Below are 21,914 nucleotides of genomic sequence, written 5' to 3'. Positions count from 1 at the left end.
CGGAAATGTGGAGGAACTTGATGTGCAAAAGTACAAGGCAAGGCGTAGAGTTCATTGCTTTGACTATTTACGGACAATGGGGGCCGCACAATGCCGGCTGTTGAGTGGTAGACTTGGGGCTGGCAGAGTCAGTTTATTGAATTGATATATAGTCTGGTACTATCTGAACGCAAATTTCGAATGAGAGTCCAGATTCCCCTGGCTTCGTAGTTCCACAAAACATGGAGAATAGCTAGTAGCTCGATGTGACGCAAATTATGATCTATGACTTTCAAAAACACTGTCAACTCAAAATTAACTGTGAATTAAAACCCCTCTTTCAACAACTGCCTATGGTCCTGGAAAGTAGGATTGAGTCCTGGCCCCTTGTGATGACACGTCGCCAGCATACCTCCGATGGTGCCGAGAAGAGCCGGGCAAGAGTGTCTCTTGATAAAGTCTTGAACTCTTCGGCCAAGATATCTATGGACGAATCACAACCTCTCTAAAAACAACAATTCCTTTGCAAACACGTCCAATTCTGTACCACGACTCCACTGGGATAGTCATTCCTATTCGCTATCATGGCTGCGCCCATTTCGAGCCCGCAATGTGTACCTTCATCTGATACCGATGTTGGGTACGTCGATGGAAAGAGAGTTGGTGATACTATCAAGTATCCAGATACACCCTTCTTCCGAGGACCTCTTCAGCCATCCAGACTTGAATGCGATGTGGTGGAGCTCGAGATCTCCGGCGACCTCCCCAAGGACATCAACGGCACATTCTTTCGCGTCCAGCCTGATCCCAGGTTTCCTCCCGTGTACGAGGAAGATGTCAACTTCAGCGGCGACGGAATGGTCAGCGCAATTCAGTTCCATAACGGCCACGTCGACTTCAAGCAACGCTACGTGAGAACCGACAGATTCAACGCTGAAGACAAACATCGAAAGGCCATGTTTGGAAGATACCGCAATCCTTACACCGACAACGAGATGGTCAAAGGGATCATTCGAACTGTTTCCAACACCAATGTGTACTTCTGGCGTGGTACGCTCCTTGCCTCGAAGGAAGACGGACCTCCCTTTGCAATGGATCCAGTTACCCTCGAAACTCTTGGTCGATACGACTTTGAAGGCCAGATGAAAGCTCCCTGCTTCACGGCGCATCCAAAGATCGACCCTGACACTGGAGAGATGGTTGCTTTTGCGTATGAGGCCGGAGGCAACGGCCACGATGCTTCTTGCGACATCGCAGTGTGGACTTTCGAGGCCGAGCATGGGAAACTGACGCATGAACGCTGGTACAAAGCTCCATTTTGCGGCATGATCCACGACGCTGCTCTGACCAAGAATTATTTGATCTTGCCCATGACTCCTCTCAAGTGCGAGCTTGATCGTCTCAAGAAAGGTGGCAATCATTGGGCATGGGACCCGAATGAGGACCAATACTACGGAATTGTGCCACGAAAAGGCGACGAGGACATCATCTGGCTGCGAGCAGACAATGGTTAGTGTCCCTTTTCTCAGTATTTTACCTCACTTACTGACAAGAGCTAGGCTTTCATGGGCATGTTGTTGGGGCATATGAAGATGAAAACGGTCACATTGTCTGTGACTTGACCGTGGCCGACGGCAATGTCTTCTTTTGGTGGCCTCCGGATGAAGCAGCGGCTGGTCCTCACTCCATGCAAGCCAAAGCGAGACAGAAGTTGATTTCGGATACCTTTCGTTGGGTGTTTGACCCAAAGAGCAAGACAAACACAAGAGTGACGCCTTTCAAGAAGTACGGAACCAACGGAGAGTTTTCAAAGCAAGACGAGCGCTTCCTCACAAAGCCCTACAATCACTTCTGGCAGTTACAGATGGACCCAACACGTCCCTACGATATTCAACGCTGTGGACCACCAGCTGGTGGACTATGGAACGTTCTTGGACACTATAACTGGGAGGCGGAGATCAAGGACGTCTATTTTGCAGGCCCGACTTGCACCTTTCAAGAGCCCGTCTTTATCCCCAGAGAAGGATCCAAGGGTGAAGGAGATGGGTACCTGGTCGCAATTCTCAACCACCTGGATGTCCAAAGAAACGATATTCTAGTGTTTGATGCATTGAACCTGTCCCAGGGCCCACTCGCGGTGGTGCATCTGCCACTTCGGCTTCGGATGGGGCTTCATGGGAATTTTGTGGATCAGCGAGAGATTGAAGAATGGGAGAAACGGAGGAGTCAGACGGGAGATGTTGGACCGGCAAAGATTGCAACTGAACCGCTGCCTTGGCAAGTTGCAGAGTCGAGAGCCGAGAAACAATGAGGGGCGTGAGAGTGGGCATGGATAGCCAACACACCTGGGTCTAGAACCACCAAACTATTGTCACGTTCGCTATTATTCAAATCAATTTACCGGATCTTGAAACCGAATTAGGCATCTAAAGAGTGGCGTAGCTATCACATGGGAACTCCAATACTCCCGATTATCCCCTCCATCTCATCGGCTCCATCGACCCGATGACGACGGAAATAGCCTTGTCAGCCGCCGCATACACGAATGACACCGAACGCGGGGTAGCGCCTTGGCAAACGGGAAACCATCTTCCAAGAACCTGTATGAATAGCCACTCCTCCACCGGACGAATTAGAGCAGACCTCAAACCCGTGACAAACACTTTACCAATCAATACAATGGCCAACGAAATCAGCGAGCTCAAGCGTACCGTGGAACTTCTTCGGAACGAGGTTACTCGGTTAAGTGGTAGGTTACGGTTACACTCTGGTGATACGTACTGGCTGATAAAGTATGGCAAGACCAGGAGGAGATTCGAAAGCTGCAGTACAAATATGGATACTACTTGGACAAGTGTCTGTATGAGGAGGCAAGTGACCAACCGTCAGTGTTATTAACTCCCGCTAATTGTGTAGGTGGTTGAGCTATTCTCCACCAGCCCAGAGGCCTACGTGCAGTTTCTTGGCGGGCGGTACCTGACCAAAGAAGGAGTCAAGAGACTCTATGTTGATCGATTTGCCAAGGGCTTTGTTAAGAGAAACGGTCCTGTCCATGGCTTCTTGCTTGATCATCCCCAGATGCAGGGAATCGTTGACGTTGAGTATGGCACAAGCTCAGACGGCATAGTTGCTCGAGCCAAGGGTCGCTTTCGCTCTCTGATGCAGGCCGGTGTCCACATTAGCCAGGCAGAGAAGCATCCGCGAGGATTCTGTCAGTGGTTTGAGGGTGGCATCTATGAGAACGAGTATGTCAAGGAAGCCGATGGAAAGTGGCGCATCCTTCGTCTTCGATACTTTCCATTCTGGCACGGAGATGTTGAGGATGGGTGGTCAAAGAAGACTTCTGGTTTCGTCCCATTCCCCAAGAAGACGTTTCCAGAGGATCCTACTGGACCCAACGAGATTGTATCGTCGGATCAGCAGATGCTCTGGCCGGATACGAGGGTCGTCCCCTTCCATTATCAACATCCCATTACTGGGCAGCAGGTCAAGGATGAGGATATGCAGGCTCCTGCTTTTGGAGAGGCGGCTAAGGATGCACTTCCTGCGTTGAAGCTAGAGTAGATATGTTATAGATGTATTCTTTCTTCTGAGCGTCTTGGTCCTGTCAACCTAGTGTTCATACTGCCAAGCCCCGTTCTGTTATCATGCAGTACCTATCGCCTGTGCCACTCTACCCCCGTAGCCCATTCCGCCTAGGCATATGAACCATTTGACAAGCCTCCACTGCCACATACGACCATACCCACTGGAAAACTCAGGATCCCGTCTGATCTCCCATGTATAAGCCGGTGAGGGGTGGATTAGTAGTTGGATCGGTGACGACCAACGAATCCCCACTGTTGTATGTTTTTTGCTGGCCTCATGGACTGTGATCTTTTTTCGTTTGTGATTATTTTGCAAGAAATAACAATGGAATGTCTCAATTAACCGCGTCCTTGTGAAATGACTCAACCGTGACATGAGCGCCAAACTCCGTCCCTCAACTATGACCCATTCTGTTCCGTCTCATCTAACAGTAGTCGTCTTTACCTGCGCCGCCATCGTTGCAGAACCTGTCACAATGGCTGATGTATCGAATCCACCCATGGCCACCTTCGCCGCACTTGAAAAGACCATGGTAGATGTCGTACTCCTCGCTAGGGTCGCTAGAGTCTCCAACTCTCGCAAGTTCCGCAATGATCTCAGCCTTGTAGTTACCTAAGTCTCAAGAATCAGAATCACTGCTGATTATAGGATGTCAAGAGCCTATTGGGAGCAATATCACCTCGCCTCAAAAGGTTGTAACCACAGTAGACCAGGCCGTCCGTACAAGCTGCGGCGATTGTAAGAGTTGGGAAGAGAATTGCAGAGGCAATGGTGAGGGCAATGAGTTTGACCATTTTGACAAAGAATATCTGAGAACAAGGTGACTGCCGGGGCTATGAAGCTCGATGTGATAAGAGATGTTGACTTGTTGAGACATTTCACTTCACCGACACTCACACTCTACTTATATGCTGCCTCGAAAGTATGGTTCTATCACCAAAACAGCCAATTAGTCTACGTGCTTTGGTTGCCTCTCAATACCGGCATTGGCTTATATCTTGCATATCATCGGGGTTCGCCGTTGGCGATATCTTGTTCGCCGATTACCTTCCCGCTGACTGGCGTTCAAGACCTGTGCACATAAGCAGTCAGCCCCAGTCGGAGGTCAGGTTCGACCTATGATAGGTCAATGAACCACTAAATCATTATCTCACGGAGGAAACACTTTTACTTGGGCGGAAAGAGATTGAGTAATTTACTACAGGGTTAGCATTGGTGCAACGCAATGGAGGTGCTTTCGGGGTCACTGAGCTGCACATTGAAACCGCTTGTTAGTATTACTGAGTCGAGCATCCAAGATGAACGTATGTGAACAGGAACTTATTATAACACAAAATTTCGTATCAATCCTTCGGAAAGTGTCCCGGTCGCTCGACCGGATCTCTGCAAACCGCACCTGACACGCGCGCCTCAAGTGTCAACCTATCCCGTTCGACCACCGTGTTTGGATCCTTCCGCACAAGTCCCATTGCTATAAGAAAGAAACAAGTCGCCTGTAAAGCAAGACTGATCCCAAGGGCGATGGTTATGCAAACCAGAGCCATAGGAAGGCGGGCGACCTGTACGGCTCTGCGAGTGCTCTCCTCCTCATTCTGCAGAGGCTCGAATATGCCAGCAAGATAAGCCACGGCCATCTCACTGACAGACACGGACACTTTGGAAGCTACTTCGGAGGCGTTGCGAGAGGTGACGGCGGCCAGTCGAAGACTCTCGTAGATTTGGTTCTGGGCAAAGTTGAGCGCGAGGGGATCGGCCACGACATACGAGGGAGCGTCGTCAGCCATGGTTGCGATGAGTGTCTCGGGGACGATAGTTCCGTTTTGGACAGAATATGTGACGTTGTAGACGTTGACACTGCAGTCAAGAAGGATTGAGATGGCACCGCCCACCATCTTCACCACCTCGGAATCGCTCGACAGGTGGGTTTCGGTCTTGTCGACGACACTCCAGACCCAGTAGTTGAAAGGGTTGGGAGTTCTGCCAGGTCCCAAAATCACATTCCCAGCCCACGCTTTACCGACGGAAAGATAGTCATCGCCGGCGCTCTCGTCAGGGGGGCAGAAATGCACAACCCCAGTGTTGTTAATGCTGCTGAGTCGCAACCTACACTCTTTCCCTTTTGACCGACATTGCGTGCTGACACCAAGGGTCTTGGATGAGTAGTCGAGTGCTCCGTTGATGTCCTTGGGCGCTAGCAATGCGATTTGGTTCTATACAAAGCGTTAGAAGTTGGGCTATATGTATTTCGCACTAAATGATGGAAACCCACCTGACTATCGTAAAGAACTTGATTCAAGCTGGACGCATTGTTGACAGTCCGGATACTCTCGGTCGAGTTGGTGAGAACGAATCCACCAGTAACAGGTTCTACTCCACAGGAGTAAGACACACCGTTTGACATGCCTTTCGTATCCAAACACCTATCTGGCAGGACCCTTCCAAAGTGCTGCATGGGGACTTTCACAGGAGTGATGATGTCGTGCGTCTCCATCGAGGCGAGGGCGGCTAAAAGAGTAACAAGCCCAACAAATAAGAGGTGGGAAAATGCAACCACTGAGAGAACAGAAGTTGTCAGGGTAAGGTATTCCCCGAGCTCGCTTCTTGGTCCACCTGGAAAGTGTCGCAATAACCCTAGACCTCTTATGGAGGACTCAGTCGGCTTGCAAGCGTGCCAGAGTGCCATCAGCGCAGTCATGGGGCTAGCGAAGAAAAGATGCGAAGTGATGGTGCCTTGCTCATCTGAAACCGTCGACACCCCGTGGTTCCAATAGCGGGACATGCTTGCACGGTAGCCAACCCAGTAAGAGCAGAGCTTCATGATGTGACCAATGTTCCATGGTGCGACGAGAGCAGCCACCTGAAGCGGCACCAAAAGACGCGTCGCTTCGTATAGCACTAGGATGTACTGGCTGCTTGTATCCACGGAGTTGGATGCGAGTAGGGCGATGAACGTCACAACAGTAACGACTACTGGCACAGCAGAGAAGAGCCACAGCCGTCTGATGTCCGAGTAGGCTCGCCGTACGTCGTCGCTGGACGAGCCATGTTGGTTGCTCAAATTGGTCATCATCGTCGCTTTACTGTGTCGTGCGGCCGAGGCTGTGGGTGCCAATGTAAATTCGACGTGCCTGTCGAGGAGAAATACTCACCCCTTAAATTGAAGGGCGAGATTACCCACAATATCTCATCATTCTCAGATTAGCCATTTTGCCGCATTCTAGGTGTGATTAAGAATCAATAGTTGAAGCCATCTTTTCTCTCATTCGTGACATGTTCCTCAGCCTGCTTCGCCAAGATGCTTGTACTGGTCTAGAACGGCTGGGCAAATAGCCGACCTCAGCTTTGCCCCAATCAAAAGATTTGTCTCGCATAGCCAAACTCAATCAAGAGCCAACAGTGTGGCAAATACCAAATGAGGATGGCGTCCGGTGGCAGCCTCACAGCCTGTTCCTAACCTCAGGTTGAGACCAGCTCGCTATTTCACAAGGAGAAATGGGGGAAGTAGTAACAGATCAGGAGCAGATATGAGATTCGCGAACGGAAAATCGAGGTTACATCTATTTATTGCTCTGGGTACTATGGTTCAAGTGGGAGCTTAAACAGCTTGATTGCATTGGACCTGCCCACAGCCTGCTTTTGGTCCTCGGGGAGTTCTGCACCCTTCCACCAGTCTTGGGCTTCTTCGATTGTGTCATATGGGTAATCTGCCACTATTGTTAGAAAGTCATTCTTAACCGAGGCTATGGACGTACCGATTGAAAACATGCATCTGTTAACTCCTAGCTGCTCAACACAGAACTTCATCACGTCGGTGGAAAAGTTACCCGAGGTGGTGATGGAGACGTTGTGTTTCAGATAGTAGCTGTAATCATGCTTCGATGGCCTCGTGGCCTTCTTGACGGGCTTATTATACCAATGGTCAGCTCGCCAGAGGTTGAAAGGAATACTGGCAATAAGTGTAAGCAGAGATGTCTCCAGAGTAAGTAAGCACATACCCTTCTCCCATGTGCCCAATCACCACTTGCACTCGGGGGAACTGATCAAAGATGCCGCTCGAGCACAATGCGTAGATGTGGAAGCTAAGGTCCAAGTGAAACTGAACAGCCGCTCCAAGAATCTGCTTTCTGGGTCCAAATTTCCCGTCTGGGTGTAGCTCCGCATCGATTGGATATCGGGGATGCAGATAAACTGGCACGTCCAGCTCTTCGACAACTTTCCAAAAGGGAAGATACTCTGGAGTATCATAATACTTCTTCACACTGGAATCAGGCCCTGCGCTCTGGAAGTCGTTGATCAATGCACCAAACATTCCCAATTCTTTGACTGCTCGCTTGAGTTCGGCCGCTGCTTCAGCAGCGTCATGCATAGAAAGCGCGGCCAATGCTCCAAATCGCTTGGGGTTTTCTGCGACTTGTTTTGCCAACCAGTCGTTCGACCTCACAGCAAGATTAGCTGCTTTCACGGGGTCTAGCTCTCCCTGGCAACCGGGAGACGTGAGTGAAAGCAGCATATAGTCGACGCCATTGGCATCCATTGCCTTCAGACGTTCATCGTGAATATCGGCCAGCTTCCTGGTGAGAGCGTGATGCTGAGTTTGCCCTGTTTGGTTGGGTGCGTAAATGTTGGCGGTCTGTGAGAGCCATTCCAGGTCTTCGGGATTGACAACGGCTTCTTCGATGGCTACTGTTCCTTTGGCCATTATTTCGGTGGATAGAGTGAAAAATTGGGAATTGAGTGATGGAATTGTATCGAAGGATAGACAGTAAGACTCAAAGTGCTTGGGTGTTATCGAGTTACCCGTTTCTCTATAAGCTTACAAACGTCAACAATCGGTAGATGTGCCCTCCTGTCTCGGAATAGTGCTAATAATGCCAAGGGTATCGGATCGATAATTCCGATGACCTCTACCGATACCGAGAGGGGGGACCAAACCTCAAACGGGATGATGGATAAACTGGGGTATGGCATCGGTTCAGAGAGCACGGGATTCGGACATGCCAGCCAGGGTTTCGACAACAAAGTTCCGATTAAGAATACTCTGGCTTGTTCTAGAACTCTAATTTACATGTTGTGACTATCAGTTACATCGCATACAGAAATCAACCTCAGGTAATCAATATCTCTCATGTCCCTGGTACAAAGCTACAATCAACCGTGCTATCAACCACCGAAAGCATCTCGTCCAAATTTGGAATGTGAAAGTCCGGGAAGAACGTCCTATCGTACTGTTAGTCTATACCAACACTGTGTCAAGTAGTCAAGTGCACTCACGGCTCGCCCTGCTGAGCAAAGTCTAAGAATATGAGACCAGCGGGCTGATCATCAACAAGATTCAGTCCCGGTTCGCTGCTAAGAACGCCAAATTCCCGTAGCTGAGCTATCACCTCTGGAAGTAACATTTTTGTCCAAAAGACCTGTTCCATACTCTGTAGGGTGTGAAGACACGTTTCAACATTTCTCATGTGGATCGAAGGGTCAGAGAGTTTCAGTCCGAGGAGAAAGACCTGCATATCCTCGAGAATCGACCCACAATCGAGCAGGACCAAGCTGGATAGCAAGCCTCGCTCTCCGAGGAAGAGGATCATCTCTAGTGATTTTTTCGCTGCATCTAGACATCTGGCGCTGAAATCTTGAAACGACTTCTGCTTTGGGCTCTGTCCTATGTTGTCCTCTTTCAGAGCGCTGTAGAGAAGAAATGGCCGGGTGGCGTAGATCATGGCACTCCAATATCGGAGGTGCAGCACCGCCACTGAGCGCACATGGAACCTGGCAACTTGATTCGGATGGCGAAGGTGGAATGGGATCTCAGAGTACCAGTTCTCGAGGTCAGAAACTGCTTTGGAGACGGCGCTTATTGAGATGGGCGCCGACTTTGCTGTTGGTTTTTGATAGAGAAGCCTTGTAAGACCTCGTCGGAGGTGAGCTAGTTGACAGGAAGTTTCGAGATAGTCGTGCGGCATGCTAGATCCCGGGCCCAGAAGCTACCTCAGTTAGAATGGCACATGAAGAAAAAGGACTAAAGAGTATACCTGTTCACATGGAGATTTGGGCAAGTTCGGGACGATGCTTTGATCAATGGCCGGTGGGTTCCCATAACAGAGAGAAGTGTCAAGATCGAGGATGTAGAGAGTGGAGAAGAGTCTCAAGTCGATTTGTTCTTGCAAGTCAACGCGAGAACTCTCATCTCGAACATGCCACCCAAGAGTGAAGGCCACCCTGGCAGCAGCTCCGATGTACACATATGCCGTGCTTCCAAACATGGAGCACGAAAGTGCAAGGCCCTAGATCCGTCTGTCAGTCTATACCAATGAGAGTAAGCCTCGGATCAATCTTACAAGGAGACAGAGTGCCCGAACACTATCCGAGTCGGCATCATCGAACAGTGCAGGAACCACAGCCTTGGCCAATGTGAGATACGTGACGGAAGGCCTCATGGCCGTATCCGACCACTCCTTCTGCATCTCACTTTCGCATGTAATAGCAAGGATCGAGTACAAACTGCACAGGGCAGCGGGAGTTGCAGCCGTAGCATCGCCAGCATATATCCGATCCAGGGTGGCGTGCAGCTGCTCGGCCGAGAAGAGCCAGTACACGGCATGCACCTCACGGAAGAACCGAGCTATGCAGTTGTTGCAGAGCTCTCTGTGGGGTAAGTTGACCTGACGAGGAGTCCGCTTCACTCCCAGCGATGACTCTGGTAGTGGGGGAGGGATGGAGGGAGAGGCTGTGAGGGGAGCAATGATGTCACTATTTGGAGTATTCGGCTGACGAGGCTGTTTGATGGATCGGACTGCAGAGTGAAAGAGGTATGACGAGCTTGGTCCGACATGTCCTGACCGGCTGTCAGCATCGTCAAGTGATATGCAGCAGGGATCGTGCACTCACTCTGGACACCTTTTGAGTCAACTCTTACCCGTCCAACTTCTTGATAGAGCTCAGAGATCTCGTTTGTAATGTCCGAGCTCTCATTGACACTCTCTGGTGCGGTTGATTGAGGACTGACGATGGGATAACTAGGAGTAATGCCATCGCTTGCTGAAGGTGTAATTGGATTATCCAAAGCGCTATTTTCCAATGATTGCACAAATGCTTTCAAATTCGGAAGATTAAGCTCAGTGTTGGGCAAAAAATGCTCAAGAATCTGTGTCATGTAGCGAAACTCTTCTTCAGAGACGCGGTAGTATGGACGCTGTCGTCGCCGCGATGGGTCCAAATGACAGGGAGCCGAGATGCTGGCACAAAATTGACAGGGTCCGGGAACTACATGGCATGTTAGGACCCTCGCTCAGATCAAATCGTGAAGCAATTGTAAGACAAACCTGGATCAACACACTTCACGTGTCATTGTTACTTGGTCAGCCTATTGTCCTCTCACATGTTAATACATATCGGCCTCACCTTTGTTTTCCTCGCTTTGCACCTGTCGCAGCTCATGGCCGCCCGACGCTTAGTCCTGCGCTCACTGGTCTCTTGAGGTGTCGACATTGTTCGAATAAGCTTGCATCCGAGCAAAACATCAACATGGGGAGAGCGTCCTCCATCAACCCTCATGAACCTGAAGCCTTACCCGTCTCCTCCCCAAGTTCCCTCGGCCCGTATCCAACTGCCGCGCTCTTGGTTTCACTGCATTCCCCCGCAAATTGAAGCGGGGGTGGCGGCATGATGGATCTTAGATCCGTTGCCGTCTTTGGCTTAAGCCATGTCACATGAATTGCCGAACACCTCAACATACATAATTAACGAGTAATAATGGTGCTGGAAATCCGGGGTGGCTCCTCCATTGTCTCATTAGCAAGCGTTTCTCTGCCTCTCATCGCCTCTTTTCCCCAGGATCATATCATCAACCGACACAATGCCAGCGCCACTAACGCTCAACACCCCCAAGATGCTCATCGATGGCAAAGTACGTGCATGAGTCGTTCCAGCCAGTGAGACACACGTTATTGACACCTCTTGACCAGTTGGTTGGGGCCTCAGACGGAGCCACTTTTCCCCTCTTCAACCCGGCTACCGGTACCCAGACTGCGGAGGGTAAGACACCACCATCTTGGCAATGCCCACTGGACTCGCTGCTAACGCTAGCCTGCGTCGATAGTTCCTGAAGCAACCGAGCAAGATGTCAACACGGCTGTCGCTGCTGCGAACCGCGCATTCCCCGCCTGGTCGGCTCTCGATCCGTCCAAACGTGGCGCATGCCTGAAGAAGCTGGCCGCCTTGATCAGAGAGCACAACGACGAGCTCGCTCTTCTCGAGGCCCAGTCCATGGGTCGTCCTGTCGATGACTACTTTGAGGGCTTTGCCGCAGCTGGCAATTTTGACCACTATGCTGAGGCTTGGTCTCAGATTCAGGGCACCGCCTCGCTGAACACGCCGGGATATGTTACGATGACGCTGCGTCAGCCGTATGGCGTTGTTGCTGCCATCATTCCCTGGAATGTGCCTGTGCTGTTTTTCTCCAGCAAGACTGCGCCCGCTCTCATCGCCGGCAACACAGTGGTGCTGAAGACAAGCGAGAAGGCTCCTCTTGCTGCGGCCAAGGTCGCCGAACTGGTCCATAAGGCTGGATTCCCTCCAGGTGTCTTCAACATTATCCATGGCCACGGCCTGCCCTCTGGCGCTGCACTCGCTGCGCATATGGATGTTAGAGCGCTGAGCTTCACTGGCTCAGGCCGTACTGGACGCCTCATCCAGGAAACCGCTGCCAAGACGAACTTGAAGAAGGTTATTCTCGAACTTGGTGGCAAGTCTCCCGTCATTGTTTTTGAGGATGCAGACCTTGAGTTGGCCGTCAAAGACACAATGCGCAGTGTTCAGTTCAACAGTGGACAAGTTTGCATGGCCAACTCGCGAGTCTATGTTCAAGATAGCATTGCGGACAAGTTCATCGCGGCTTGCAAACAAAACCTTGCAGCTGTCAAGGCAGGCGATCCTACGAAACGTGGCACCGTTCACGGTCCCCAGGCCGACAAGATTCAGTATAACAACGTTCTCAAGTTCATTGAAGAGGGCAAGAAGTCCGGTACCCTTGCTCTTGGAGGAAATGGCAACCTTGATAGCACGGGAGGCTTCTTTATCGAGCCCACCATCTTCCTCAACACACCCGAGAACGCAAAGATCATGAAGGAGGAGGTCTTTGGTCCTGTCGTCAACATCAACGTTATCAAGACTGAAGAAGAGGCGATTCGCAAGGCGAACGATACAGAGTTCGGTCTGTACGCCGCAGTCTACACCAAGGACATCGACCGCGCCATGAGAGTGTCCAAGGAACTCAACTCTGGCTATGTCGGAATCAACTGCACGAGTCCTAGCACCGCGAGGGATTTGCCTTTTGGAGGATATAAGGCATCAGGCCAGGGTAGAGAAGGTTGGCAGCATAGCATTGATAACTTCTTGGAGACCAAGAGTATCATGATGAAGGTTGGGGCAAGCGATTCCAAGTTGTGAGAGGAGGTTCAGACAGAGCGAGTTTATAATGAAGTCATGCACAAGACATTCTGCCCATCATTGATCCAGTGACTTCTATTCTCCGAATGACAACCATCCATACAGAATCATAAACACGGTTTCTATTGCTGAGCGAGTCCATTATTCTCGCCTAAACAGAGAGTTCTAGGTATGGCAGCAAAGAGCATGATTTCAGGCGAATGGACGGACCATTTTGGGACATCTTTCGCAAACAGGGCGCTGGACATAGAAACAAAAGCGTTCATTGATTGATGCAATGCTAAATCTGATGCTGAATGAAATTGCAAAATGCTACCTATCTACCCATCTCAGTTTACTACCGTAGCCTTGGCTACCCCTTGATCCAAGAAAGTCTCGGCTTTGTCTGCAACCGGACGTGTCTGCTCCTCAAGGACGCTATCAAAATTCTCCTCTGCATACTTCTCAGCGTCAAACCCATGGATCCAATCTTCTCTGGGAAAGCCAATGCTGGAAGGGTTCTCCTTGACCTTGGCCCAGTCTGTCTTGTGCCACAGGTCGCGCGTCGACTCGCCAGTCTTTTGGACGGCCCTCACACGATCGTATCTGCAAGCAGTTGTCAGCTTCGTTTCCAGTGTTTCGTTCAACAGGCTGGAATTGTCTCACCTCAAGCCTTGGTGCGTTCGCAGAGCACCGGGGACATTTCCCTTGCCTGCACGCTTCAAGCAGACTGCAATCGTCACTCCATCCTCCATCGCCTGAGTTGCGCCTTGAGCACTCGTTGGCAAGAATGGGTGAGCTGCGTCGCCAAGAAGAGCAATGCGGCCCTTCTTGCTGATCCAAGTCGGCAAGGGATCCCGATAGACCAGCTTCCAATCCACAACAGAGGGCGTCTTCTCGACAATGGCTCGGCAAGTCGGGTCCCAGTCCTTCAGCACCTCCAACACCTCTTCAACCTTGCCAGGGAATGACCATGACTCGTCAATATCGTGATCGTCTTTGTGTGTCAGGACCCAACAGCAGTCCTTGCCGCCCTTGAGTGTGGAGAAGAGGAAGTGGCAATCCTTTCCAACCCAACCGTTGAAGGTATCGCCGTTCTCACAGAACTCCTTTGTCCGTGGGTCCTTGATCATGTCCTTGTTGGAGAACCTGCGATTCACCGATTAGCATTCATTCCCATGTCCGAGATCGATGTCTTACCAAGCTCTCCACACCGCGTAGCCGCTGCTCTTGGGCTTGTCGAAATACCCCAGAACAAGCTCCCTGGCCTTTGAGCGGACACCATCGGCTCCAATCACGACGTCGCCAAGAATCTGAATCATCTGTGAGTAAGCCGCTTTCAGGGGTGAGATCCACAGGGTATCCAGCTCACCTTCTTGCCACTCTTGAGCACAATTCCAGCGCCCGCCTCGGTCTCAAAGTATTCACTCACCCGCTGACCAAGGTGAATGGGAATACCGAGCTCGTCACGGGCGTAGTTGAAGATGACCTCATGCAGCTCGCCTCTATGACCGTTCAAGACGGGCGCATCGGGGCTGGGAGGGGCTCTCTTCTGGTGATAGACAACCTCTCCGGTGTCATACTTGTGAATTCTGAATCCATACTCCTGAATATCGATGCAAAGGGGACGAAGTTTTTCCACAATTTCTCCGTCGGACCATCGGTAAAAGATCCTCCCGGCATTGGCACCAAAGGAGATGATATCTCCAAGAACCTTGAGTTCAGGAAAAGATTCATAGATCTCAACATCATGGCCTTGTCGGTGGCATTCAATGGCAGCTGTCAAACCGCCAAATCCAGCACCGACAATGATGACCTTGATCCCCGACTTTGTTGAGGACATTGCTGTGATGAGTTGATCGAGTATGGTTGGATAAGACCCTGGCCTGTACAGAACCTTGCTTGCTGAGAACTGATATTAAAGCCAATAAATGCAATCTACATAATCTCGATTGCTCAAGGATTCGGGTATCAATTTCCTCTATTGCCGAGGGGGCGTTTTTCGGCGTCTGTCAAATTCCCCTCACTTCGGAACCATCGCGCCGATGGAGGCTGGCTTCTTGGCAACTCCATGGCATTGCCGAGGATGATAGTGCGAAGGGAGAGAACTTGGTATGATTTATTGGTCAATTAATAGATAGGGGTCTTGCTTTGAGGTGCATTATCTCACAGCGCAAAGACACGTCACATTATGACCTCCAACTCTCAGTTTGACAACAAGACCACTGGCACGGAAGTAGCCGCAGCCTTTGGCGATGAGATTCGTGGAAAGAATGGTGAGTCTGACTCTATTCAGGAAGAGTTCATTCTTCTCACAGCTTTTGATGATTTGTAGTCGTCATCACTGGTGTCAGTCCCTCCAGTATTGGTGCTTCTACTGCACTGGCAATAGCATCACAGGCACCAGCCACGCTAGTCTTGGCCTCTCGCACCCAGTCCAAATTGGAAACCGTGGCTGCTGAGATCAAGGCAAAGTATCCAACAGTCACAGTCAAGATCGTTCTTCTGGATCTCTCATCAATTGAGTCAATCAAGACCGCAGCTACTGGAATTAGTGGTGCCTTGAACCACATCGATATCTTGATCAACAATGCTGGACTCAACCTCCAAACTCGAGATGCGGTCACAACTCCTGGCGGAATCAAGGTCGATCAGCAGCTCTTCACAAATCACGTTGGCCCGTTCCTTCTCACAGAACTCCTCCTCCCAAAGATCATCAGTGCCGCGTCAAAAGGCCCAAAGGGAAGTGTTCGCATTGTCAACGTTAGCAGCCACGGCCATCGCTTGTCTCCAATCCGCTTCAGCGACTACGCATTTGAGAAGGACCTCTACAATGGGGTACCGGAAGAGGAGAGACCTCCAACTGCCGTTATCCCAGGGTTTCTCCAAGCCAAGGACGGTTACCCCGGCTTCATTGGTTACGGGCAGAGTAAGGCAGCCAACGTGCTTCACTCTGTGGAGCTCACAAGGCGGCTCCAAAAGGCTGGAGCGAACGTGTCGGCACTATCGGTGCATCCGGGAACCATTGACACAGGTCTGACCCGCAGTCTAGACACCGAGGGGCGAGGGACTATGGGGGGAACAGCGCCAGGGGGTGTCTGGAAGACGATGGACCAAGGAGCCGCAACAACTCTTGTCGCTGCTTTTGATCCGAAGCTCACAGAGGGATGGACAAAGCCGTACTGGTACTTGGCTGACTGCCAGCCAGCTGATGAGAAGTTGGCTGCTCATGCCCATGATCTTAAGGCGGCAGAGAAGCTATGGAGCGAGACAGCGAAGATGCTGGATATCAAGTCTATAGTTTGAGGTTACCCTAAAGTACTATGAAGCTACAATAAATGTTCCAATTCTTTGGGATCCAATGTTTCCCTCTTATCTCAGCAAGTTTTATGACATACGTACCGTAGATTCTACCGCTCATACAGGGACGTGAATCAGGCCACTTCACAGATCTACACAGGACGTTATCGAGATCCGAAGTAACATTTTTGCTTTTGCGAAACCTTGAGGGTCACGAATGCCTGTAGACTCAGAATTGCGGTGAACCATCAACCAACAAATCCGCCAAGCGAAGCGAGCCCCCCTTGCCTCAGATCCAAGATCCGTCTCCATCCCCCCGGTGGCGTTCCAAGATAAACACGCGCGTATAACCCCATGTCCTCTCGGTAACAAATTGCTTAGAAATGTCAAGTACCCCATATGGCTGAGACCTCGTGACGTGCCAAGTTTCTTGTCGTTACTCCATTGCCATCGGATCAATGGTCCCTAGCGTGGCCAGCCTCCTCCTGCACCCCGCACGTCGGGTAACACTCGAATCTGCAATTTTTCATCTTGAGCGAGATGAGTTGGTCTTTTCTCCACTTCCCCACGGGGTATTGCATGCCCCGGGAATGCGTGCGTTGGACACGGTCCCCTCGTCTTGAGATGGAGTATGTAAGGAACGTGCTCCGCAGATCCTTGACCCTTCAGTCCTCAGCATCATCAACTTCATCAAAGAACAATACATTGAACTCGTTGCAATGTCGGATCCCTCTAAGGATACCATCCGGGCGCACTGGAAGTGCTTCGTCGCTTGCGGCATCATCGTCCTGTCACCCTTCCAGTATGGACTTGACTTTGGCCTAATCGGTGGCCTGCAGGCCATGCCTGGGTTCCTCAAGGTCAGTGATATCAGATCTCTCATGTTTATTACCTTTGAGAAGACCGGATGATACTGACAGGCAATGTTTGCAGATCTATGGCTACCGAGCTCCCGAAACCGCGATCGGATGGAACATCTCGACTACACGACAACAACTCATCTCGTCCTTGATGACCCTTGGTGCTTTCATCAGCTCCAGTCTTGCTGGCTTCGCCGCTGCCAAGCTTGGTAGAAAGATGTGCCTCTGGATCGCATGTCTCCTCTGTGCAGTTGCCAACATCATCATGATGACTACAACCCACATTGTCCCCCTCTATATCGGCCGTCTTCTCATCGGTCTGGCCAACGGTTACTTCATGACCTTCTCTCAGCTCTACATTCAAGAGACTAGCCCGGCCAAGTACCGAGGTCTCTTCCTCAGCATCTTTCAGTTCTGCACCTCGTTTGTCAGTATTCCCCGTTTGTGACTCAGAATGTTGATACTAACTGCTTCATAGGGCACCCTCATTGGTACCATCATCGACTGGGCAACTGCGAAGCGACCCGATAGATCCGCCTACCTCATCCCTCTTGCCATCATCTACGTCGTGCCCGCATTCCTTTTCGTCGCCATGATCTTTATCCCCGAGTCCCCTCGATGGCTTATCCTTCAAGGCCGCTACGACGATGGTCTCAAGTCGCTCAAGTGGCTGAGGCCCAAGAATGCCGATGTCGACAAGGAGCTCAACGAGATTCGAGACGCCATTAACAAGGAACAAGAGACTGCTAGCGGTGTTGGTATCTGGGACATGTTCAACAACCCCATCGACAGACGACGAACTCTGCTGTCCATTGGAGCTGTGCTCTTGCAAGCCGCCTCTGGATCAATGTTTATCATTGGTAAGTATTCGATGCCGATATCCAACACGCAGGGACAGAACTGACCATCTTGACAGCTTACAAGGCCTACTTCTTCGCCATGGCCAAGGTTGACGATCCTTTCGCCATGAGCAACGTCCTCAGCATGGCCGGTCTCATTGCCATTATTGCAAACTCCTTCATCGTCGTTCGATACGGACGTCGTCGTGTTCTCCTCACCAACGGACTCGTCATCTCCGGTTGTTTCCAGCTTATCATCGCCGTCACATATGACAAGAACCCTGGATCCCACGTTACAGGCCGTGTTTTGGTCGCCCTATCGTGCCTGTACATGATGGCCTACAACGTAAGACCTCTTCCAGTGATAGATTGCACGCCTCTAACTAGTGTTTTTAGGGAATGATTGCTTCTTACTCATGGCTTGTTGCGGGAGAGATGCCCTCTCAGCGCCTTCGCAGCTATACATTTGGCGTTGCTGCCGCTATCGGCTTCCTTGGTGCATGGCTCATCACCTTCACTGCCCCCTACTTTATCAACCCAAGCTCCTTGAACTGGGGTCCACGATACGGCTACATCTGGTTCCCCTCTTGCATTGTTTCTGCCATCTGGGTCTTCTTCTTCCTGCCCGAGGTCAAGGGCCGCACCCTGGAGGAGATCGATGCCATGGTAAGCGCTTGTCCCATCCGCATTCGACGATCAGCTCAGTAAGCTAACTCAATTCTCCAGTTCAACAAGAAGCTTCCTGCGAGGCACTTCCGAACCCACAAGCTCGAGGGCGAAGCCGGAGGCGAGGCCCAGGGCAAGTCAAGCGTCGAAGTCGAGGTCCACGAGGCCGAAAAGGTTTGAGGTCACGTCTCACAGGTTGGGGACCAACTTGGGGAGATTTGACATCAATTAATGTTTATTGGAGCCACCTGCATGGCAATTTGGGATTCTATTAGTTCTATGAGTAGTAGTTATCCTTCTTTCGAGCACTCTATCCTTAAACCAGTGATTAGTAGTGCAGTTTTCTTGTGGAGCTTGTCCTGCTATGTGAATCATCATCCTCCCTGATGTCGACAGGAGAGCTAGCAACTGTAGTGTGTGTGGTTTTAATAATACCACCGTCGGTTGCTCTATCTCGGATCTCCATCTCAATGTCGCTGTCCTGGTCACCAGCCTCGATTTGTGTTGTATTGCCTTGCCTGAATGTCCCTTGGGCCCCTGATAGACCATTTGAGAACTTGACCTTGGTCGTTCCTCCAGCAGTTTTGGACTTGTCCCCTGTTGACGACTGCCGGTAGTAGATATCGTCGGAGCCATGTCGTCCGGTAGACCGCACAATCTTGGTGATCAACTCGGCCATCTTCATCTCGATCTGAAGTTTAAGAAGGTAACAGACGGGGTGGAATGAGAGGTAGCTATTGTTTATCAGGTCTTACTCCTTAGATAAGAAGGGTGGACTTACACTAGGCTACTCTTCATGGACATGAGGCCAACCAAGACGACCTAAGGGGCGATGTCAGCATCTGCCAAAGAAAGAGTGTATCGATAAGGACTTACATCCAATGAAAGAGATACAAAGATAAGAACCAAGTTCATGCGATAAAGAGGGGTGTATTTGGTCAGACCATTCTCAATCAGTCGTGACCGAACAAGGTATATAAAGTAGCCATTCAACGCCCCATCGACCAGGGCAAAGATGACCTTCTCGCAGCGGTCCCAAATCTCGTTGAGGTGTACCCATGTGTCGTTAATCTGGAGTCGCGCCGGCATCCAGATGATAAAAACGCTGATGTTGATTGCGAAGATGATACCAAAGACAAGCCACTTGAGCTTCGTGGCTTGCCCAGGCACCACCATGAGCAGGCCAAGACGGTTGAGGATGATCTGGAGAAGAAACTGAACCTGCAATGCCCAGAACAAGGCTAAGAATGTTAGATGGGCACCAAGAACACGGGCCAAGACACATACCGACACAGAAGTAGAAGCCGAAGCTATGGGTAAGGTTAGCACAAGGGTGGAAGAAAGACAGAGATAGCATCGACTTGCCTTGGGTCTATGTATTGTCGTTGAAAGCCCCAAGCGAGAGCACCAAGCACCATGCTGCTGAACCACACGGCCCACACCATGGCCACATATGCCGTGAGCCGTCGAGCACGCTTCCATGACCGCCAACTCTGCTTGCCGGCCTTACCCGCCGAAAAGACTGCAACGCCAAGAGAGAAGCCCCAGAAGATACTGGCGGTGTTCATATCGACCTCGCCGGGAACCTCCCGGACATAAGAGTCCGGGATCAGATATCCATACTTACCCATCGTTGGCGGATAAACGAGAAGTGGACAAGGACGGGAATGCGAGAGGGTCAAGCTTCAGCAAGAAAGAACCGGAGGGGGAGAAAAGCAAAGTTAAGTTATTGTCTTGGTCCCCTTCAAAGCACGGGACTCTTTGGCATCCAGAGTCAAAAGCTTGGCACGGTGAGTTTGAACAGGGGAATGAGATCAATGTCATGCTCGACAGCTGGGGCATCATCCAGCCGGCAGATGCTGGCGATGCAACATAACTCGCATGAGATGGCGTCGTCGCGTGGCTTGCCCTGCAAGGGTCGGGTACAAAGCCGAGCTATCCACGACCAGCGAATTCAGGGCGGAATTGCCTGGCCGTTACGCTTCTGGTAAGATCGAGGGACGTCTCAGCTCGATGCCAACGACAAAGTCGTCACCCAGCTGAAGCAGTAGATCATCCCGTTCGGGCCAAGATCGCCAAATACGACACGCTACTCCATGGGCGCACCAGGTCTAGTCTACGGGGAAAATTCCTGGGGTCTCGGCAAGGATTCTAATCAAAAGGAAAACTGGACCGTGGCGCTGGGCCAGCGACAAACCAGGCTAGGGGACTCGCTGCTAAAGAGTTCTGATCTGCGGGCTATTACGAAAGGGTCGAGGCGTAACCTATCAGGCCCCCAAGCCTGTCACTCCAGGTGAGATGAGCTGTCCGAGCGCAGAGGCACGACTGACTCAGTGACAGCCTCCAACGAGATCTGGGCGTTGTACCATGTTGACCCGAGTGCATGATCTGAGCTAGACAGCCCCAACAGACATGCGCCATTGAAAGGATCTGCGCTATCCCGAGTTATGGTTGGTTGATTCAATGAGCTACCGCAAGGTCCCTTTGCTTTCAGCCTAGCTCACAACGTCCGCTAAAAGCGCGCTGCCAGGGACGTTTTAACGCAGGGGCAGAGCTAAGCAAAACACACCGAAGTGCTTAGACTTTGCGGGAGCTATTAAGAAGCGCTGACCCCGAGATGTCGCCGTTTCGGCCGCTCTTGATTCCCGTTTATAATGATTACGCGAGGGAAATAGCAGACGGTTAGTTCTCTTGACACAGAGACCGTCAATCCTAGTCTCATCTTGCCACGCGGTTTGGCAGGCTATTGAAGCTAAGGATCCAGGGCAAATGTAGACAGGGGAAAATTTGAGGCTGCTCCTGCCGTCTCCTGCTTAGTTATACTACAGAAGGAGGATCGAAAACGTAGATCCTGTGTGTTTCTTCATATGCTCATACCCTTTGGGTCAGGTGGTCTACTCAGCTATTGACAGCTTGACGGGGGGTTCCTTGTCATGCAACCCTACCAAGACTCCTCCTTCCATCATCAGTGCCCATCATTTCAGAGATTGGTTGCTTGTTACATGCTGTGTTTAGAATAGACCAGGCACACTCACTCGGCATTGACGGAAGAGGGGATGTGGCAACCGGTGGTAAGCTGAACATTTTGTAGCAGAAGCCACCACGCTACTCTGCGTAGAGCCTAACGATGACTAAATCTTGCTTGAAACACTGACTTAGCATGGCAGATTTGCTAGTTTGAGCTGACAATAAGAGCCGCCGCCACGTGGTTCACTAGAGCCTCATACATCAGTCATGCACATGCCAACCTCGGTCCGCA

General features: G+C 50.9%; 11 protein-coding genes across 11 annotated transcripts; 5 read left to right on the top strand and 6 right to left on the bottom strand.

Moving 5' to 3' along the window:
- Positions 1-563: 563 nt before the first annotated feature.
- On the top strand, positions 564-2,290 carry NCS57_00908000 (uncharacterized protein; the record flags this gene model as incomplete). Its single annotated transcript, XM_053058867.1, has 2 exons — positions 564-1,488; positions 1,539-2,290. 2 exons carry the CDS (start codon positions 564-566, stop codon positions 2,288-2,290), a joined length of 1,677 nt encoding a protein of 558 aa, XP_052912698.1.
- Positions 2,291-2,658: 368 nt separating this feature from the next.
- Positions 2,659-3,543, top strand: NCS57_00907900 (SnoaL-like domain-containing protein; the record flags this gene model as incomplete). Its single annotated transcript, XM_053058866.1, has 3 exons — positions 2,659-2,728; positions 2,782-2,849; positions 2,896-3,543. The coding sequence occupies 3 exons, from the start codon at positions 2,659-2,661 to the stop codon at positions 3,541-3,543; spliced, it is 786 nt and encodes a 261-aa protein (XP_052912697.1).
- Positions 3,544-3,991: 448 nt separating this feature from the next.
- Positions 3,992-4,361, bottom strand: NCS57_00907800 (uncharacterized protein; the record flags this gene model as incomplete). Its single annotated transcript, XM_053058865.1, has 2 exons — positions 3,992-4,179; positions 4,247-4,361. 2 exons carry the CDS (start codon positions 4,359-4,361, stop codon positions 3,992-3,994), a joined length of 303 nt encoding a protein of 100 aa, XP_052912696.1.
- Positions 4,362-4,910: 549 nt separating this feature from the next.
- NCS57_00907700 (uncharacterized protein) lies at positions 4,911-6,637 on the bottom strand (the record flags this gene model as incomplete). The annotated part of the gene is made up of 2 exons (XM_053058864.1): positions 4,911-5,777; positions 5,837-6,637. 2 exons carry the CDS (start codon positions 6,635-6,637, stop codon positions 4,911-4,913), a joined length of 1,668 nt encoding a protein of 555 aa, XP_052912695.1.
- Positions 6,638-7,143: 506 nt separating this feature from the next.
- Positions 7,144-8,266, bottom strand: NCS57_00907600 (Amidohydro-rel domain-containing protein; the record flags this gene model as incomplete). Its single annotated transcript, XM_053058863.1, has 3 exons — positions 7,144-7,271; positions 7,320-7,513; positions 7,563-8,266. 3 exons carry the CDS (start codon positions 8,264-8,266, stop codon positions 7,144-7,146), a joined length of 1,026 nt encoding a protein of 341 aa, XP_052912694.1.
- A 424-nt stretch (positions 8,267-8,690) lies between these two features.
- NCS57_00907500 (Zn(2)-C6 fungal-type domain-containing protein) lies at positions 8,691-11,052 on the bottom strand (the record flags this gene model as incomplete). Its single annotated transcript, XM_053058862.1, has 7 exons — positions 8,691-8,784; positions 8,839-9,548; positions 9,597-9,848; positions 9,903-10,399; positions 10,453-10,827; positions 10,887-10,899; positions 10,966-11,052. 7 exons carry the CDS (start codon positions 11,050-11,052, stop codon positions 8,691-8,693), a joined length of 2,028 nt encoding a protein of 675 aa, XP_052912693.1.
- Positions 11,053-11,419: 367 nt separating this feature from the next.
- On the top strand, positions 11,420-13,011 carry NCS57_00907400 (Aldedh domain-containing protein; the record flags this gene model as incomplete). Its single annotated transcript, XM_053058861.1, has 3 exons — positions 11,420-11,470; positions 11,529-11,598; positions 11,663-13,011. The coding sequence occupies 3 exons, from the start codon at positions 11,420-11,422 to the stop codon at positions 13,009-13,011; spliced, it is 1,470 nt and encodes a 489-aa protein (XP_052912692.1).
- A 329-nt stretch (positions 13,012-13,340) lies between these two features.
- On the bottom strand, positions 13,341-14,833 carry NCS57_00907300 (uncharacterized protein; the record flags this gene model as incomplete). Its single annotated transcript, XM_053058860.1, has 4 exons — positions 13,341-13,596; positions 13,657-14,139; positions 14,191-14,303; positions 14,363-14,833. 4 exons carry the CDS (start codon positions 14,831-14,833, stop codon positions 13,341-13,343), a joined length of 1,323 nt encoding a protein of 440 aa, XP_052912691.1.
- A 348-nt stretch (positions 14,834-15,181) lies between these two features.
- On the top strand, positions 15,182-16,296 carry NCS57_00907200 (uncharacterized protein; the record flags this gene model as incomplete). The annotated part of the gene is made up of 2 exons (XM_053058859.1): positions 15,182-15,266; positions 15,326-16,296. The coding sequence occupies 2 exons, from the start codon at positions 15,182-15,184 to the stop codon at positions 16,294-16,296; spliced, it is 1,056 nt and encodes a 351-aa protein (XP_052912690.1).
- Positions 16,297-17,009: 713 nt separating this feature from the next.
- Positions 17,010-18,835, top strand: NCS57_00907100 (MFS domain-containing protein; the record flags this gene model as incomplete). The annotated part of the gene is made up of 6 exons (XM_053058858.1): positions 17,010-17,150; positions 17,224-17,577; positions 17,629-18,010; positions 18,067-18,335; positions 18,386-18,655; positions 18,716-18,835. The coding sequence occupies 6 exons, from the start codon at positions 17,010-17,012 to the stop codon at positions 18,833-18,835; spliced, it is 1,536 nt and encodes a 511-aa protein (XP_052912689.1).
- Positions 18,836-18,983: 148 nt separating this feature from the next.
- Positions 18,984-20,286, bottom strand: NCS57_00907000 (uncharacterized protein; the record flags this gene model as incomplete). The annotated part of the gene is made up of 5 exons (XM_053058857.1): positions 18,984-19,389; positions 19,437-19,477; positions 19,532-19,896; positions 19,943-19,965; positions 20,021-20,286. The coding sequence occupies 5 exons, from the start codon at positions 20,284-20,286 to the stop codon at positions 18,984-18,986; spliced, it is 1,101 nt and encodes a 366-aa protein (XP_052912688.1).
- Between the last annotated feature and the right edge of the window lie 1,628 nt (positions 20,287-21,914).

The sequence above is a fragment of the Fusarium keratoplasticum genome, chromosome 6 (genome assembly GCF_025433545.1).
Source record: "Fusarium keratoplasticum isolate Fu6.1 chromosome 6, whole genome shotgun sequence".
Lineage (NCBI taxonomy): Eukaryota > Fungi > Ascomycota > Sordariomycetes > Hypocreales > Nectriaceae > Fusarium > Fusarium keratoplasticum.
Note: the sequence above shows the minus strand (reverse complement) of the source record. Positions and strands in the feature narration are given on the sequence as shown.